Genomic DNA, 17,391 nt, shown 5'->3' with positions numbered 1-17,391 from the left:
CTTACCACTGGACTTCCCAGGTATAAGATCCATTAATTAATTCCCTTTGGCCTAAGCTAGTTTGAGTTGGGTATCTTCATTTGCAATCAGGCTTTGCCCAACGCCTGCAAAAGCATCAGCTCTCTACACCCTTTCTCACAGTAACTACCATTTATTAAACACGAATTTGTCATAAATTATTGTCAAATGCTAAGTGCTTTGCGTATCTCAAAAAAATCCTTCCCACGATTCTATGAGGATGTGGATAGATTATGATGGTTGTAAATTCTTTGCCACTGTGCCATTGAGAGGTGGAGTGTGTTTCCCCTTCCCTTGACTTTTGGCTGGTTCTGTGACTTGTGTCAACCAAAAAGGAGTGACAGTGATGCTCGTTAAGTAAAGCCTGGACTTTAAGAAGAGACTTTCATTTTCTGCCTTCAAGTTTGGTACAGTCTATTCTGAAAGCCAGCCTTATGTAAGAAGTCTGACTACGCTGAGGCCACCATGTCATAAGGAAGCCCAAGCTAGTTACGTGGAGAGGAGGCCACTGGAGAAGCTCTGGGGCACTAGACACATATGAGTGAAGCATCTTGGACTGTCCAGCCCAGCCGAACCACCAGCAGAATCAGCCAAGTGAATGACCACAGCCAATAGTTCTCTCATAAGGAGCAGAACCATGCAGCTGAGTCCTGACAAATTCCTGACCTAAAGGATCATGAGAAGTAATTACTTTGGGGTTGTTTGTTATACAGTAAGGGATAACTGAAACAATGATATTCCCATTGCATAGGTAAAGAAACCGAGGCTAACATGGCCTATACTGTAAACCTCTAAGCAGCAGCACTAGTTTCCAACCCAGAGTGTCTGAATCTAACGCTCATGCTTTGCCCTGCATACCTTGATGGGAGAGTCATTCCCCACTGCAGTATTTGGACTGTGGGAAAATTAGGAGCTCTGAATCCCAGCTATTGGGCTACACCCTCTCTCATTCTCTCTGGAGTTAGATGGAGGCCTGAGGCCCAGTTCTGGCGAACCCAGAACCCCCAATCCCTCTTCTGTCCCTTTACCCTCACCATCAGCTTTCTGAGAGGAATCAGAAAGAAGGAAATGTGATTGGATGCCAGGAGAAACTCTGGGACAACTTTGCTTCATCTCCCTCTAAGTGTGATTGGAAATGCCATTCTGGGTAGTCTTTTCAATGTTAATGGGGGCGAAGTTAGTTTTGATGGTAACAAAATCTGATGTTACTAATAACATTGTCATCACATTCTACAGTTTATAAAGTGCTTTAATCCTATGAGTTTGGGTGGCCCTAAAAGTCTACCCTCGAATTCCCCAGGGGCCACAGAAACAGAAAGACAGATAAAGGTGTCCCCACCCCCACCCCCCGCCCCAGAATTAGGACAAGGGCTGTGGTGAGGACTGAGTGCACCACCGGAGGCTTCTGGTCCTCTTTCCCTAGACCCTCTCAGTCTGCTCCTTTAAAGAGGCATCCTAGTTCTCCCCCAGCCTGCAGATTCAAGCCCTAGATGTGTACTAGAGAGAACAAGAATGCCAAGGGAGAGATTTGGTACTCTTCGTTGCCAGAAGAGCCCAATCCGGTAGGGGGAAGATAGGGAACCAGGGTGATGATGACCCCTGAGAGGCTAGTTCTACCAAAACCATCTCCCTTTACTCACTCCTTTCAGAGCCTGTCCCCATGGCAGCCCCCCTCCAAACTATGGGCCCAGTCCTACTGATTTAAATATTTTTATTGATACTAAATGCACCCACCCACCCCATGGCCAGCGGTTCTGAGGAGCCCCGCATCCCGAGGCCTAGAAACTGGCTCTTTGGTTTCGATCTGGGGGCCGAGGAGAGAGAAGGTCTGTACAGTCTCCCCCAGAAGCCCCCGGGAGCGCCCCTTGGAGGCTCCTCCGGTGCCCTGGGCCTTGATGAGCGGGCGTATATCTCAAGCCCCAGCGCCTCACAGGTTCCGGAGAGGCCTGGGAGATGGACTTTCCCAGGGGAAAGCTGGCAACGCCCCCTGCTGGCGCCCAGAGGTCCCGCAGGTGCCGAGAGGCGGCTCTGCGCGCAGTCTGGGGAGCCGGGCGGCGGGTCAGAGGCAGAGGCTGAGTTCCTTGCGTACGCGGCAGCGGTGGCACTGCACTACGCAGCACCAGTGGAAGCGGCACAGACAGTTCTCCTCGAGCTGCACGCTCTCCTGGCGGTGGCCGCGGCCGCAGCACAGCAGGTCGCAGCCGCTGAGGTCCGGGGCACTGCTGTTGCAGGCGCGGCCGCGCGTGCCCGGCGAACCGGTGCGCCGGTTGGGGGCGCAGAAGTCGGGCGAGTCGGCGGCGTAGAGCAGGTCAGCGCGGCCCGGCGGCTTGAGCGTGCGAACAGCGGGCAGCAGAGCCTTGCCGTCGTTGGTGCCCATGACACGCGAGGCGCCGTGGAAGCGCTCGAGCAGCCGCGCGCCCACCTCGCGGAACGGGGGCAACTTCTGCCAGCAGGTGCGCAGCGCGCATGAGCCCGACAGGCCATGGCACTTGCATTCGGTCCGCGTGTGGCTCCGCACGGCCTGCGGGGAGCAGAGGCGCGGGCGGATGGAGACAGATCCGGAAGGCGGGACGCGGCGAGGCCCAGAAGACCGACAGAAAATAAGCTGGGGAGGGTGGTGGGTGAAAGAAAGGAAAGAGCAGACCCAAAACAAACAAACAAAGCAGGAGAGACCAAAGTGGGGAGGAGGAAATCAAGGGCCCCACAGCCCGGAGAGGAGGAGGAAGAATGATGGAGAAGTAGGAGAAGTGGGGAGTGGGGGTCAGTATGCAGCGTAGAGGTTCCAGGATCCAAAGCCAGGGAATGGGGGAGAAAGCATAATGGACAGCAGGGGAGAGATTCTCCCTGGAGGGAGGGGGGTGGGGAAGGTGGCAGCTTCGCACCCTATTCCTCCTGCCAGGCCAACCCCCTCATTCCTGCTCCTCAGGGCCCCAGGCAGAGCAGGCTGCCTGGGCTCTCTCCGCCACCCCTCCCCAACCCTCTCCAACAGGTATGTGGGCCTGTCTGGACATTCCTCTCTGGTCCCCCTCTCACCCCCCGCCCAATGCCTCAGGCCGGAACCCTAGAAGACATAGGATGTGTGTGTGTGGGGGGGGGGTCCCTAGCACAACCTAGAACTGAGGCATACAGTGCAGGAGGGCCCACTGTGGATGCACTACTGAGAACTGGAACCCAGGAGTCCTGCCCTTTATTTACTATTTATGTCTGAAGCTGGACTCGAAGACTCACACCCCGACTAGAGATTTAAGGGGTCAGGTGCCCCAGGAAGATCATTTCCGGAAGCTCAGAGTCCAGGGGCCAACCTGATCTACAGACCTGTACATCTATCTCCCTTCCGCTCCCAGGCCCCTTCTCTTTCTCCCCATCGCCTCCTGTAAACATCTGACTCAGACTGCTTCTAGTCCCTAAACAGGAGCGCATGGGACCCTCATCATCACAGAGGGAAGGGGAGAGGCTGCCAGGGCTCTGGACAGGGACTGGTCTGGGATTGCTGGGCAGCCAGTTAAGTGCTCAGATTCAATCACAGCTTTCCGGCCTCTGCCTGACCCCCTTCTACCATCAGGATCTACTTCTCGTTCTTCTCTCCTTTCCAAGCCCATTTTCCCTTGGACCTGTTTAGTCCATTTCCAGGCCTCCCCCACTTGTCCCGGCTGCCCTACCTCCAGACCCCATACCTTTACCTCGCCGCTATCCTCTCTTTCATCCCCAGCCTTTGTCTCCCTCCTCTGCCCCTGCCCTGGCAGCCAGCTCCCTACCTACCCCAAGCTTTGCCCCACATGTCCTGTCTCAGAGGTATGTCCTCCCTACCTGAGGTCCCTAAAGGCCCTGGGTCCTCTTCCCTGGGTGTCCCCTCCCTACCCTGCCCACTGGGCCATCAGCCCCAGGCCCTCCCAGGCCCCCCAAGTAACTCCCTCTTCTAGGCTGGCCACTTCCCCTCCCACATGCCCATCCAGGCCCCCAGCCAATCTTTCCAAGTGGTCCCCACGGCCACGCTGGCTCCCCGGCAAACATGAACGAACTCCTACACTGCACACCCTCACTTCCCCACACCCTTCCGCAAACTCAGTCCTCCACACATACCACACTCTCCCACATCCTTTCAAAGCTATCCACACTCACACATTTCCACACACACACCCTTATATACATCCCTGCCCAGACTCACCAGCCGGCCCGCCTCGTTGTTGTGAAGTTGCACCAACGCACGGATGTCTCCGCGTCCCCGCTTGTGCTGCGCGTCCATAAAGAGCCTCGACTTCTCATCCCCGAAGTCCACGTCGTCGCCGCAGCCTCCCCACTCCCAGGCGGCGCTGCCGTCGGGGGAGCCCGCGGGGCCCGGGGGCCCAGGGGTACCTGGCAGGCCGGGGGGACGGGGCGGGGCCCGGCCTCGGGGCGCCTGGCAGCCACACTGCAGCAGCTCGCCCATGGAGCAGGCCTGTGTGACCGCGTGGCTGGCGCCTGCGGCCGTTATGGCAAACACGAAGGCCGTCTCCCGGATGTCTGCGGGGGCGGGGAGGGGCAGTCAGACAGCAGGACCAAAGCTGGGTCCTGGGGGAATGCGGTGGGCCAGGCAGTGTGATGAGGGGTTGGGAGACAGGATCACGGCAGGGTGCCCTTTGACCCGTGGGAGAAGTGGGGCTCAGGCAGCCTACCCAAACCTCCACCCTCTCCTCTGATCCCCCAGCGAAGAGAAAGCAGCCCCCTCCTGGTCTCCGCCCCACACTGACCCTGCTGCAGGATGCGCCCAAAGGCCTTGCTGTGGCTGGAACAGTTCCAGCGGCGGAAGCGGAACTGGAACTGGCATTCTCGAACCCCTAGCCGGGCGCCCCGCGCTAGCTCGGCCACAACTTCCGGCTCGGCCTGGCACAACTCAGCCTGCCGCCCTGCTAGCCGCCGTGCCTTCCTGCAGATGCTGGTAGGGTCCATGACCAAGGGGCTGCCCACGGCCCTGGGAAGCAAAGAACAGCAGATCAGGGGTGTAACTCAAAGAGCTTGGGTGAGGGGGAGGGAGACCAGCCCTGCCCAGCCCACAGCCAGGAGCTGTGACATGCCCCTTCCCCCACCAGCTCCCTGCAACTGAAATTGAGATTATCCTGTCTGGTTCTCTTACTATTCCATTTGTGTGTCCCCTCTTAATTAGGTTCTAGACTGAAATTGCTATAGAGCAAGGATTCAGTATTAACCTTCTATGTACATCTTCATTAATAAATCCTTATAGGAATTTGACTCAAAGTGAAGGCACCTGGCACCAGGTAGGCCAAAGTTAAAATGCAACAGGCCTAGCCCAAAAGGGAGACAAGGAGGAAATTAACCAAAGAAAGATCAAGAAGGCTGTCAAAGAAAAGAAAGTATATATCATAAAGAGATACCAAAGAAAAGTAGACAGTGACAGAGAAGAAGGATCTGGTCTTAGTGGACCACAAGCTGGAAATGTGTCAGCTGATCAGCCCTGATGCTAGAAAAGTAGTGGCAATCCCAGAGATATAGAAAGCCACAGGATGTTAGAGTGGCTAGGGAAAGGAGCCTCTGAGGAAACTCATACCTTCTCTCTGGCCCAGATTTCTCTTTCTGTCAAATAGGAAGGTGAAGCTTTGATCTCTAAAGTGGGCCCTCCCACCCTGATATCCCCTGTTTCCCTGAACAGGAGAGCAGGAGGAAGGAACGCGGGACTGAGTCTCTGAAGCATTGTTGTAAAGTAAATGACACTGACCCTTCTCCTGCTCCAGGGTCTGTGACCTTTTCAGAGCAGGATGGCAGCAAGCCAAGCCCTGTGCATGGGGGTAACGTAACTGATTGGGGAAAGCGATGCTGTTTGGCTTGGTGGGTAAAGACCTTCTGAGAAGTTCCACACGCTTTCAGAAATCCCTCTGTTCTCAGCCTTCGTTCCTTCTGAGGAGAGCGCTGTCATTTGGTTGCCATACCACCATACCCCTGAAGTCTATACTGGCTAGGTACTGACACCTGGGTGGAACCACTTTAACTGGATTGCTCTTATTTGAGCACTTGGGGGCTGAGGGTAATTTAAAACCGCTCAAAAATCCTTTAGCGGAGGGCCGAATAAAATTTTGGGTGGGGAGAAGCGGCACCAAGAGATAGAAAATGCAGAGGAAAATGCTGGTGGATAGGTGCCAAAGGTCAAGATGGCCTACTTTCCAGCTTAGCCTTCGTGTGCATCCGCCCCACTGTCCCCATTTGCTCTGTAGGTACGTGCTGACCAGGCACGTTCTGGCCCCAGAGCAAGGAGATGTAATGGGCTTACATAGCAGCAGGAGGAATTTAGGTCTTAAGCTAGAACTTCTCAACACTGAGGAGTGAGATGTTTGAAGCTGTGGTTGCGGGAAGATGTGTAAGCTCAGTCCTTTAAGATCTCCTACCACCCCGTGTGACACACACACACCACCACGCTACCAGGTTATTGTCATCACCCCTACCCAAGTAGTCCAGGAGCCAAGGTTCTCTCCTCAGTGGACAGACTTATAGTCCAGACCTTCCTCCCTCCATGCTTAGGACCTGCTCATCGCTGCGTTCCAACTGTAGCCTGGGAAAGTCCAGCCCCAACCCTGTCCTTACCTGTCTGTCTGTCTGTCTCTCTCTCTCTCCTTCCCCCTTCCACCTACTTATCCCACTTCATTACAAAAAGGATTGGGGGGCAGCTTCCAGCATGGTTGTACGAGGTCGGCAGATAAGACTATGGAGCGAGCACCTTGAGAGTTAGGACTGTCATTTTCTTTTGTCTCCCATGGCAGATTTTTAGCTACTTAATTTGTATTCCCCCCCTCCCATTTTTAATGAAAAATTGCATATTATGAACAATTACTATAATACTACAATGAATACCATTTAATGCATTTTTTTTTTTTTTTTTTTTTTTTTTTGGCGGTACATGGGCCTCTCACCGTTGTGGGCTCTCCCGTTGCGGAGCACAGGCTCCAGACGCGCAGGCTCAGCGACCATGGCTCACGGGCCCAGCTGCTCCGTGGCATGTGGGATCTTCCCGGACCGGGGCGCGAACCCGCGTCCCCTGCATCGGCAGGCGGACTCTCAACCACGGCGCCACCAGGGAAGCCCTAATACATGTTTTTGAATGAATGAATGAGCCATCTAAGGAGAAGCTCCTCACTTGAGCCCAGGCCCCTGTCCACATGTGGTTTCATGACTCCTAATTAGCTTCCTGAAACATTTTCTTTTTCCCCAGCTGCATTCAGAGGCAGGGAAGCGGGCCTGTCCACAGCTGTCCAGCTCCTCTTCTGCCACCTGCATGTCCAGAGCTCCACCTGGGAGTCTGGGGCCCTGCAAACCCATCTTCCCCCACCCCGCCCCCATGCTGCTAAGTTCCCCACTCCCCCCTCCCCAATCCTGCCCTCCGCTAACTCCCTGCTTTCCCAAGGCTGACTGGCCTTATCTTCCCAAGGTTACTCTGCCCTATCCCTCTCCTCTCCCTCCTCCTGCACTAGGAAAGTAGGAGACGGTGTGGGTATGCAGGCAAGAAAGGGAAAAACCTCTTGACCTTGTCTTTTTCCCAGGAGCTTGAGATAGGAGAGGAATAAAGAGGAACATGAGGGGCAGGGCCCTCCAGGAAGTGGGGCTGGCTGGCCCTTCACAGCGTTGAGGGGCTGCCCCAGAGTCAGTTTCTGGTCCGGGTCTGGCTCCCCAGGCTGGCTGGCTGCCTGGGAACCAGACTTGTTTACAAGCCAGTCAGGAGGAGGGATGGGCAATAGTAGTGGCTAGAATCCCAAGGGACTAGCTTGCTCCCTGCCCTCCTGTCCTCACTCCCATCTTCAAGTCACAGGAAAGGAAACTCCAAAGGGGACTGACAGAGGAGCATCGGGCAAAACAACAGGCCCCGCTTTTGTACCCTGGTCTCTGTCAGCTCTGGGTGAGCTGAGCCACTCTGGGCAAATCAGTTCCCTCTCTGGGCTTCAGAAAAATGAGGAGTTGGCAAGAGAGGCTTGAATATCCCCCTCTAACTTTAACACCATCTTTAACAGCATCAAGAAAGAATTCCCCCATCTCCCTTCTTCCTTTACCCTCCTTTCTTCCCTTCTGCTTCCTTAGGGAATGAACTCTGCTGTTGGGGCCTCTGAGTTAGCATTGGTCTGAGATCAGCCCAGAGAGGATGTGCCCGTTTGGGAGCATCTGCGTGTTTGGAGCGGGGGCGGTGGCTGGAGCACAGTGGTGGTAGGAAATATATACTATATAACATGTAGGATCTGAGATCCTAAACAAATAGCCACTCCAGCATGGAAAAAACAAGACTAGCCCTAAAAGAAATCAGTATGTAGACAAGATGGGACAAGCCTGGGTTTGGCCATTCTAGCTGGCATGGCCTGTGCCAAGATCTCCCTCCCAGGGACCTTGGTTGGCAGAATAAATAGCCAAGTGAGGTGGCATCAGGGGCCAGCCAGTTCCTACTGACAACATCTGTAGATCTAAGCCTTGGAGGCCCGGGTTTCTGGCCTAACTTACCTTTCCATCCCTGGATTCAGAGGGTGGAAGAGAATGTCAGAGATACTCTAGTCCAGCTCCACCCGCTTCACCCTTATTGTACAGGTGAGCAAGATGAGAAGAGAGGTGACTGACCCTGGCCACTCAGTGGAGGGATCCCCGCTGCAAGAAATTTAGGTGAATATTTTAAAAACCAAAGGGGGCTTCCCTGGTGGCGCAGTGGTTGAGAATACGCCTGCCGATGCGGGGGACGCGGGTTCGTGCCCTGGTCTGGGAAGATCCCACATGCCGTGGAGTGGCTGGGCCCGTGAACCATGGCCGCTGAGCCTGCGCGTCCAGAGCCTGTGCTCCGCAACGGGAGAGGCCACAACAGTGAGAGGCCCACGTACCGCAAAAAAACCCCCAAAGGGACTGGAGGAAACGGCCACCTGAGGTCTTCGGATACTTCGTGTGGCCTCGCATGCCATCCTCTACATAGCCCTTACTCTGAGCAGGGTTGGCTAACTCAGAGCCTCCCCTCGCCACCCCTAAGTCATCAGAATCTCACCCAGCATCTCTCCAAGCTCGCCTCAGATCCCACCTGCTCTAAGGAGCCTCCCCTGGGCCCCAGCCCTCACTGACCTCCCCCACTTGCATCACTCCAAGTGTCACTCATTTGGGGGGTGCTTGTTATGCTGCGAGGGGCATAATTATTTTGTCATGTTTTCTTGTCTTCTCTCTCCAATTAGATATGAACTCATTCGAGACAAGGCCCTCAGGAAGAAGTAAACGTCATTAGCAGAACACACTCAGGGGTCTGAAGATCCATCGGACTTGGGTTTGGATCTGGGCTCTGCCATTTGCTGGTTCTATGATGTTGGCAAGTCCCTAGCAAGGGAAGCTGGCACTTGTCATTGGTTGAACGGATGATGAAACTTAACCTTCAGAGCCTCAGTGTCCTCAACTGTAAAATGGAAATAAATGATACCTGCCTACTTCCCAGGTTACATGTGAAAAGAGCCTGTCCAGAGAGTGGACTTCCACAAGTGTTTTGTCTTCCCATTCACACCCTTAATCATCTCCTGGGCCTGCACAGCGCACGGCAATCAGGCAGCGTTTGTGAATTCCTGAGAACATGCTTTTCTCCAGCTCTCTGCCCTTACTTAGCCTGGATCCCAGTGTCTCCTCCTCCCCTGTCAGCCCAGCCCGTGGACCAGGAGCACCCTCCAGGACCCCTCCCTTCCCCATCGAGCGCTCCTCGGTCGGTGGATTCTTGAGGCCGAGAGGATCACAGATCCTTCTCATGCCTGCTCCTCTGAAGGGTCTCACAGCCAGCCCCCCCCCCCCCGCTAGTTACCCACACTCCTTAGTCTGACCCTCACTCCCAAGAGCCAGCAGAGGGAGCCCTGAGCCCTGGGGCCGTGGGCGGGGGCTGCACAGGGGTGGGGGAGGTGGGTGGTGGAGAAGGGGCAGAAAAATGTTGCCTGACGGCTGCCGAGGCAGCTGGGCCCGGGCCTGTGCCCAGCCCGCCTGTCCTGTCCTGCTCTGTCTAACTCGGTAATTACTGCTCCCCCTCCCCGACCACCACATCAAAGCCCGTGATGCCCCAGCTCCATTAACCCCTGCCTCCCCACGGCCCCCCCCCACCCCAGCCCAGTCTGCTTCTCTCTGCCCCGTCCTGGGTGCTGCTCTTCCCACCTCCTCACACTTCTCTCCTCCTCATTGCTCTCGGAAGAGGCAGGGGCTTTCCCTGCCCTGAATGACTTCATGGCAGAAGAGGGCTTCCCATTGGTCAGGGCTGTGGGAGGCAAAGGCATGGACACAGTGACCATCCGCTGGATATCCTGGTGAGCATCCGTCATGTGCCTTCTGTTCTCCCACACTGAGGTGGGGAGCACTGTGTGAGGGTGGGGATGGGGGAGCAGAAGGGGCCCATGGAAGGCCCTGTACCCCTTTCCTGAGCCCCACAGCACACAAGGGTGCGGTACTCAGCAGGAGGTGGGCTCCCGGTCCCAACCCTCAGCGACTTGCATTCTGGGGGGCCTTGGGCAAGTCACCTCCTGTCCCTGAGCTTTGGCTAGAGTTCTCCCTGTAAGTGAGAAGATTGGACCAGATGATCTCTAAGTCCTTTCTAGATCTAATTTCTGGATTAAACAGGGGGCTCCGAGCCGGAGAAACCAGCCAAAGAGGCCAGGTGGAAAGCGGGTGAAGAACCCTCCCAGTGACCTTTCCCTCCCTGAGCTCTTCCTCAGGCAGTCCCGGGGAAGCACCCAAGATCTCATCCCCCCCCACCCCGCCCCCTGCAGGAAGGAAGGTGCAGGCTAGAGGGCGCCCTCTCCAGCCCCCAGGGGCCGGCTTCTGCGTTCCCCAGCGCCTCCTGCTCTGGCTGGCTGGGTGCCCTCCTGCCAGCCTGACCGAGGCCTGGCCCCACCCTCGCCTCGTCCCCTCCACAGCTGGATTTCTCCATCAAAGTACACACTCTGGAATCCCCCTCACTGGGCCCTGGTGATCAAGCCTCCCACTGACCTCCCCCCACCAACTCCTGGCTTCTGATGAGAACGGGGCAGGAGGGGGCTGCACCCTGCAGGAAATGTCACAGTGCCAGGACTCTGGTGGGCTCAGGGCACGCTCTGGCCTGGATCGAGCCAGCCTCCTTTTGCCCCTGCCCTTTTCTGCTCACAGCCCCATTGTCTCCCTCCAGGGGAAGCTGCCAAGGCGGGAGGCCTGGAGAGGGTGCTGGACGGCCACCCCACCCCCGCCCCATCCTGAGCCTGTGGGGGCCAGCCACAGGAGTGCCCATGAAGGGTCAGGGGCCCCAGAGGAGGAGGGGATGGGAAAGGGTTGGGGGGGTCACAACTGGAAAACCGGGGTGTCGGGAAGAAGCCTGGGTCCTTTCCCTGCTTCCCCGAGGGACCAGAGGTGAGGCTGTCCTAGGCGTCTGTTCCTGTTTCCATAGGGAAGGGAGGCAAGATGAGATGGGGGAAGGGAGTGAGACTGAGTGGTGCTTTTCCTAGTGGAACAAGGGGAGGGTTAGTTTCCTTCACAGAAACTATAAAACAGAAAGAGGAAAGAGGAAGGGAGAAGAAGGGAGATTGATCTGGCTATTCTGTGAGAGTGAGCTATTTTCTACATCCACTGATTGGAGGTATAAATAAAGATGGGTCAGACATTGAGAAGAACTTCCTGGGGGAGGATGGAAGGGGGGCAGGGAGCAGGATAGGAGAGGTGGGAGCTGGTGACCAGAACGGGATCTGTCAGGGCCAGAGCATAGGCTGGATGGCCTGGAGGCAGTAAGCTGGACAAGATGACCTCAAGAGAGCCTGGCCAGTGTCCTGGAATCTGGGATTCTGCAATTCACAAAGATATGGTTACAGATGGGAGAGAGACAGACAGAGGCCAGAGGCAGAGTTTAGAAAGCATGCATTGCATCGGAGAAGTTGGGGGAGGGGGAAAGAAAGTGGAAGGGAAACTTCTCCGGGACCTGGAGCCGGGTCCCTGAGCCTATTCCAGGGCCTGGGCCGCTCTCCTCCAGGACCCTCCTTTCCTAACCGGGCCAGTCCAGTCGCTCAGAGTTCCTGGGGTCCTGTCTCCTCCCAGCCTGGCTGCTGCTAGAATGTCAGCCTGGACTTCAGTGGGCTGCTGCGAGGCCAGCTGCTTTCCTGTCCACCGCTAGAGCTCTGGCCTGGCTTCTCTGAGAAGCAGAGAGAAGAGGTCCAGCAAACCAGTCCTAGACATCAGGGAGCGGCCTAGAATCTCCTGGCCTGAAGAAGCTCTTACTTATGGTGAAGCCTCCAGGGTGGGGGGCAAGGAATGACAGGAGCCTCTCAGAAGCATCTGAGTGAGGCATTCGCCAGACACCTTATCATCCCAACCCCTCACTCTTCACCCGGCTCGCCCTGCAGCTGTGGCCATGAAGGCCTCTGTGTTCTCCCACACCTGCCTTCCTCACCTCCTCCCCCACTCCCTGCTTTCCAGCTTCAGGGTCAGTCTCCAAGGGACCAAGTCTCTCTCCCTCTGGTGTGGCTCCCACCCAACAGCCCTTCCTAAACAAAGGAACCCCCATGGATACAAACCCCAGAAAGATGAACTCAGCAACACTCCATAAAACTGTCCCCAGCACCTTCAGTCTTCAGGGCCCTAAAGACAAACGCTTGGCCTTCCAGGAGCAGGGAAAAGAGACCCAAGAGGAGATGGTTGTCAGTGAAATGCATAACTGGCATAGTTGCCCAATGCATGGAGTGCAGTGGGAGCACAGAGAAGGCAAGGGAGGGAAGACAGAGAGACAGCTTCATGGAGGAAGTGGTATTTTTAACTGGAAGGATGAGAAAATTGGGACAAATGGGGCAGGGGGAAGGGAAGGCAACAGCCATCAGGGAGAGACCCCTGTCCCCATACCTTGAGGAAGGGCAAAGTTAGGAAAGGTGTGCACGGGGAACAAGAGATAGAGATCCCTTTATAAAATTTTGCTGGGGACCCTGGATTTAACATTTAAATTAATCCCCCTTTTCACCCATGGGGACTCTGGCCAGAACCTGGGGTGTCGAGGAGGAGACTTACATTTAGGAGCACCTCCTAATGTCCAATTATGTTGCAGGTCATCCCACATAATCCTCCTATGGAGCCTGCCAGCTAGGGGGAGTGACTCCCTATTCTACAGTTGAGACATCTGGGAGCAGGGAGAAGTGGCTTGTCCAAAGTCACAGACTTAACAAATGGGGGAGATTAGATCTCAGGTCTGTCTATTTCAAAGCTGCTACTGCATTATTCTAAGTCAGGATCAAAGGACGCATGTTCCCTAGCCAGGACCTAGGTCGTCCTCAGTTTGTCCCCTCAGCGACACCCTGAGGGACTTCTCTCCCACAACATGGAAGTGGGATGGTGGCCAGCAGCTCCCTGTGTGGGCATCCAGCTATCTTCCTAGAAGAGAGGGATCTGCCTGCCCCACCCCTTCTTCCAAATCCCGGGGTGGGAGAGGAGTGGAGGGTAGAGAATCCAGCCAGTGACATGGTGATATGCAAATAGATAAGACCTTGCCTTCTTACGATTGGCTGATGCACCAGCGGTATTGTCCAAGTCCCTCCTCTCTAAACACAACTATTCCGGGCGGGTCTTTGCTGCTCCTGAGACTGAGAAGGAAAAAAAAGTCTACGGGATCCGGATCTCTGAGCGGTCCCGGCCGGGCACCCACCTCCCCAGCCTCTGTCCACCTCCCAAGACTCAAAGTTCCCTCAACCTTAGCTGCCTAGGCGTCTGCTCTAGCTAGGGCCAAGTCGAGAGGCTAGGTCTGGGAAGACGTCCCCAACCCTTGGCTGGCCAGGCCTCCCTCCCTCCCTCCAGGACCCTCCACGGTTCCACAGTACGTCCCGAGCTGCACGTTTTTTTCACCCATGACCCCTACATATGGAAGGGCATAGGCTTGGGTCCCTTCCTGCCTTTCCTCCTCTTTGGTCGGGGAGGAGGAAGTAGAGAAAGCTAAGGTTCTGACTCGGTTTCCCCTTTACACTCCCTTTCCCGCCCCTACCGCCCACTCTGGAGGAGTCCAGACAGAAGCTGGTGGGTTTGTGGGCAAAGCAGGGCGGGGAAGAGGCAGCTGTTTGAGTCTTCCTGCCTGTGGCTTCCCACCTTGTTCCCCTCTTTTCCCCAAATCCAGCCCCCCTCCCCTAAATCCAAAGCCCTCCTCACAGGCTCTTTTATTCGGATCTCAGACTACAGATCTTGCCCGTCTCCCCGATGTCTTTCCTACCCATCTCCCAATTCCTTGGTGACCTGGATTGGGTGCATAACCTGGGGTGGGACACAGGAGAAGGAAATACAGTAGAATGTAAGGGGGGAGCGGGGGTGTGTGGGCACATCTAAGTGGCAGTTCAGAAGTGCCCCTGGAGGAGGCTGGCAGGAGCGGCACGCACCTCCCCCTCACGTCTCCAGCTGCCCGGCGGCTGGGCTCTGAGCACAGGTAGAGCCCGGAGGCGGCAGGAGCGCAATTCAGAGCCCCACTATCGGTCCCGAGGTCCCCACCTTCGAGCTCCAGGAGCCCCGCGGGGACAGTCAGACGCAGTACTCACCACCACAGTCCGCCGACGTGCGCCGGACACAGGAGCAGCAGGAACAGCAGCCTCAGGCGGGAGGGCGCGGGCGGCTGCATCGTGACAGCTCTCCGCGGGCCGGGGCGGCCAGGGGACGAGGCTACGGGGCCAGCCGGTGCGCGCGGGGGCCCGGGCTTCAGGGCGAGCGCGGCGACGGCGGCGGCGGCCGGGAGGCGATGGCTCCGGCGGCGGCGGCGGCGGCGGCGGCGGGGGGGCCCATCCCGGGCGAGGAGGGCGCGGCGGAGGCGGAGAGCGGACGGGGCAGCCAGCGCCTGTGTCTCCTGCCGAGCTCGCTCGGGAGAAGAAATCAGAGCCGGGGGTGGGGGTGGGAGGGGAGCGGGTCCGGGGCGGGGGCGGGGGGCAGGGGGGCCGTGGGGGTGGCAGTTGCGACAGTCAGGCGGCGGGACTCTCGGGAGGGAGCCGAGCGCCCCGGGGCGGCGGGCGCGGAGCTCAGCGGAGGGCGGGAGCGAGGTCCCGGGGCGGGGCCCGAGCGCGCTCGTGGCTGGGGGACCCGCCCGCCTCGCCCCCTCACCTCGCCTCTCACCGCCTGGGAGCCCCCGGCCGCCGCCCGGAGTCGGGGGCAAGGAGGGGCGGGGAAGAAGGGTGGAGAAGGGTTAGCGGGGGAAGGAAAAGGAGCTGAGGAATGGGGGACGGGCTGGAAGGGAGACGTTTGACAGGTTTGTTGACTGTAAAGAGAGAAAACTTCCCAGGAATGAGGGAGTTTGGGTTGGGGGGCGGTGCGGAGTGGGATGCTGGAGCGGGGGCCAGGAGAGGAAGTTGGCCCCGGGCGCTGGGTGCTCCGGGTAGGGGTGTCGAACTCGACGGCCCGATGGGCACACTCCGGAGGGGTCACCTCTCACCGGACCCGGCCTCCGCGCCGCACGCCCCTCTTTCAGCCTTTCCCTGAGCACGGGAGGAAGCGCTAGGCCTCCACTCTCCTCCCCAGCCCCCGCCTCATCAGGCCCGAGTTCAGGGGAGGAGGTGCGGAGGGGAGAGGAGACAGCAAGAGAACCTCTTTATGGCCTGCGATCCACCGCTCGCACGTGTAGGCGAGCGACAGAGTGGAGCTTGCAGACTTCCAAGAGAGTGAAGGGTCAGAACTCGCTGCAGCCGGGCCTCGTGGGTCCGTGGGTCCCTGCTTCAGGCCGCTCCCCCCAACTTGGCCGGGGCCAGAGCGGGTGGGAGGGCCAGCTGCAGGTGAGATGGCGTTTATCTGATTCTCTAATGCCACAAAAATGTCTTTGATGCCCCTGGCCCCCTCCCCACGGGGGGGGGAGATCAAAGGCCCCCGTGGGGAGGAAGGACAGCTCCATTCATCACACCAAGCGGGCTGGCGGGGAGCTGTAGTCCCTGCTCCTCCCTCTGGCCCCGTGTGCCCCAGGGATGCCGAGGGACAGGTGGTGCAGGACATTCCACAGCAAAGGCCAGTCTCCCTACCACCACTATCCAGAGCAGCCATCAAGCTGTAAGGGTGCTCCTGGGTGGAGAGGACAGACAGAGGACCTCAAGCCCGTGTGGCAGAAACTTCAGGCCCTAGAAGAAAGCTCCTGGTCTTCTGGAATGGGGTGGGGGAGCACCTGAACTTGGGGAATGAGGCCACTGCCAAAAGAAATAAGAGAAACACCCCGGTGAGCAGAGAGAAGGCAAGATTCCGAGTGCGGGCACAAGTGGATCAAGATGGGCTGGGGATGCAATAAAAGACCACAGATGCCTATCCCAGGGGAGGAGGCAGATCTGGGAAAGGAAGGATGAGCAAGTGGAGAAGAGAAAGGAAACGGAGAAACATTGGCCTAGGCACATAGGGAAGCCCCTGGCTTTGCTGGGAGCCCCACCCCAGGGCCCTGGTGTCCAGGTTGAGTCAGCCTAATTCCTTGTACTGGGTACTGAGAGTTCTGGTCAGAGTGCTGGAACGTTCTAGAGAAGGGGGCTAGTGGCTGAGGGAGATAGCCAGGGGGGCATGGCCCAAGTGCAGCCCCTCCCATTTTAGCCCTTAAGAGCATCCAGATGCCATACACAGCCCCTGCACCTCTTAATTTTACACACAGTTGCTGTTGCTGCAGGGCAACGCCAACTCCAGACCCTGCACATTCAATGACATGCCCAGGTTGGGCACACACTCAGGCCAGATGGTGCTGAACAGGCGGCTGGAGGGCTCTGGGGGTCCCTGGAGGCTGCAGGTGGCCAACGACCAACCCCCTGGGGACCACTGCCTGGGTTCTGAACCCCCTGCCCCCCGGTCCCCTGCCCCCACCCTGCTACTGTTATTGCAGATTATGAAATGCTCTCCCTATCCTGCATTCTTCTCCGAGGCAAGAATTTTAATGTATTTGTCTTTGTCATCAGGGGACCAGGGCTCTGGGACCGCCCTGCCTCTGCCTGAGGAGGGATCGCCCCAAATCTAGTCCTTGCTGCCTCCAGACCCCAGCCTCTCTCCATTACCACCCCCTCATGCCCTAGCCCTGCCCCTCCCCTCCCCCTCCAAAGACACGGTCTCTCTGTGGGGTGGATAAAAATGATGTTATTGAAACAACAGAATTGGGAGCAGTGGCAGGGAGCAGGGATCAGCTCAGGAAACTGGGGCGTTTGCCAAGAAGCCTTCTCCCCCGCAGGCAGCCTTTCTGCCCCCACCCCCCACCTTTCCTACAAACACACGCAGAAGGCCCCACCCCTCCGGCAGTACTCTCTCTGGCCAGACCTTGTAGAATATTTGGCCATCTCTGGACTCCCCAAGCCCTCCTGCTCCCCACACCAATGCACCCCTGAATCCCATTCCAGAGTCAGCCGGCCCAGTAGTGCCTGCAGAAGCACTGGGGCAGGGGGAGGGGTGGGCTGCAGTCTGTGATGGGCAGACCTCCTGAAGTCCCAA

At 57.3% G+C, this 17,391-nt stretch overlaps 1 protein-coding gene across 1 annotated transcript; it reads right to left on the bottom strand.

The window, feature by feature from the left end:
* Positions 1–1,529: 1,529 nt before the first annotated feature.
* Positions 1,530–14,584, bottom strand: WNT6 (Wnt family member 6; the record flags this gene model as incomplete). The annotated part of the gene is made up of 4 exons (XM_081242780.1): positions 1,530–2,539; positions 4,184–4,518; positions 4,746–4,966; positions 14,505–14,584. 4 exons carry the CDS (start codon positions 14,582–14,584, stop codon positions 2,078–2,080), a joined length of 1,098 nt encoding a protein of 365 aa, XP_081098906.1. The 3' UTR covers positions 1,530–2,077.
* Positions 14,585–17,391: the final 2,807 nt, after the last annotated feature.

The sequence above is a fragment of the Mesoplodon bidens genome (genome assembly GCF_964165515.1).
Source record: "Mesoplodon bidens genome assembly, chromosome: 8".
NCBI classification, from domain to species: Eukaryota; Metazoa; Chordata; class Mammalia; order Artiodactyla; family Ziphiidae; genus Mesoplodon; species Mesoplodon bidens.
The sequence above is the reverse complement of the archived record's forward strand: the minus strand, read 5'-3'. Positions and strand labels throughout refer to the sequence as shown.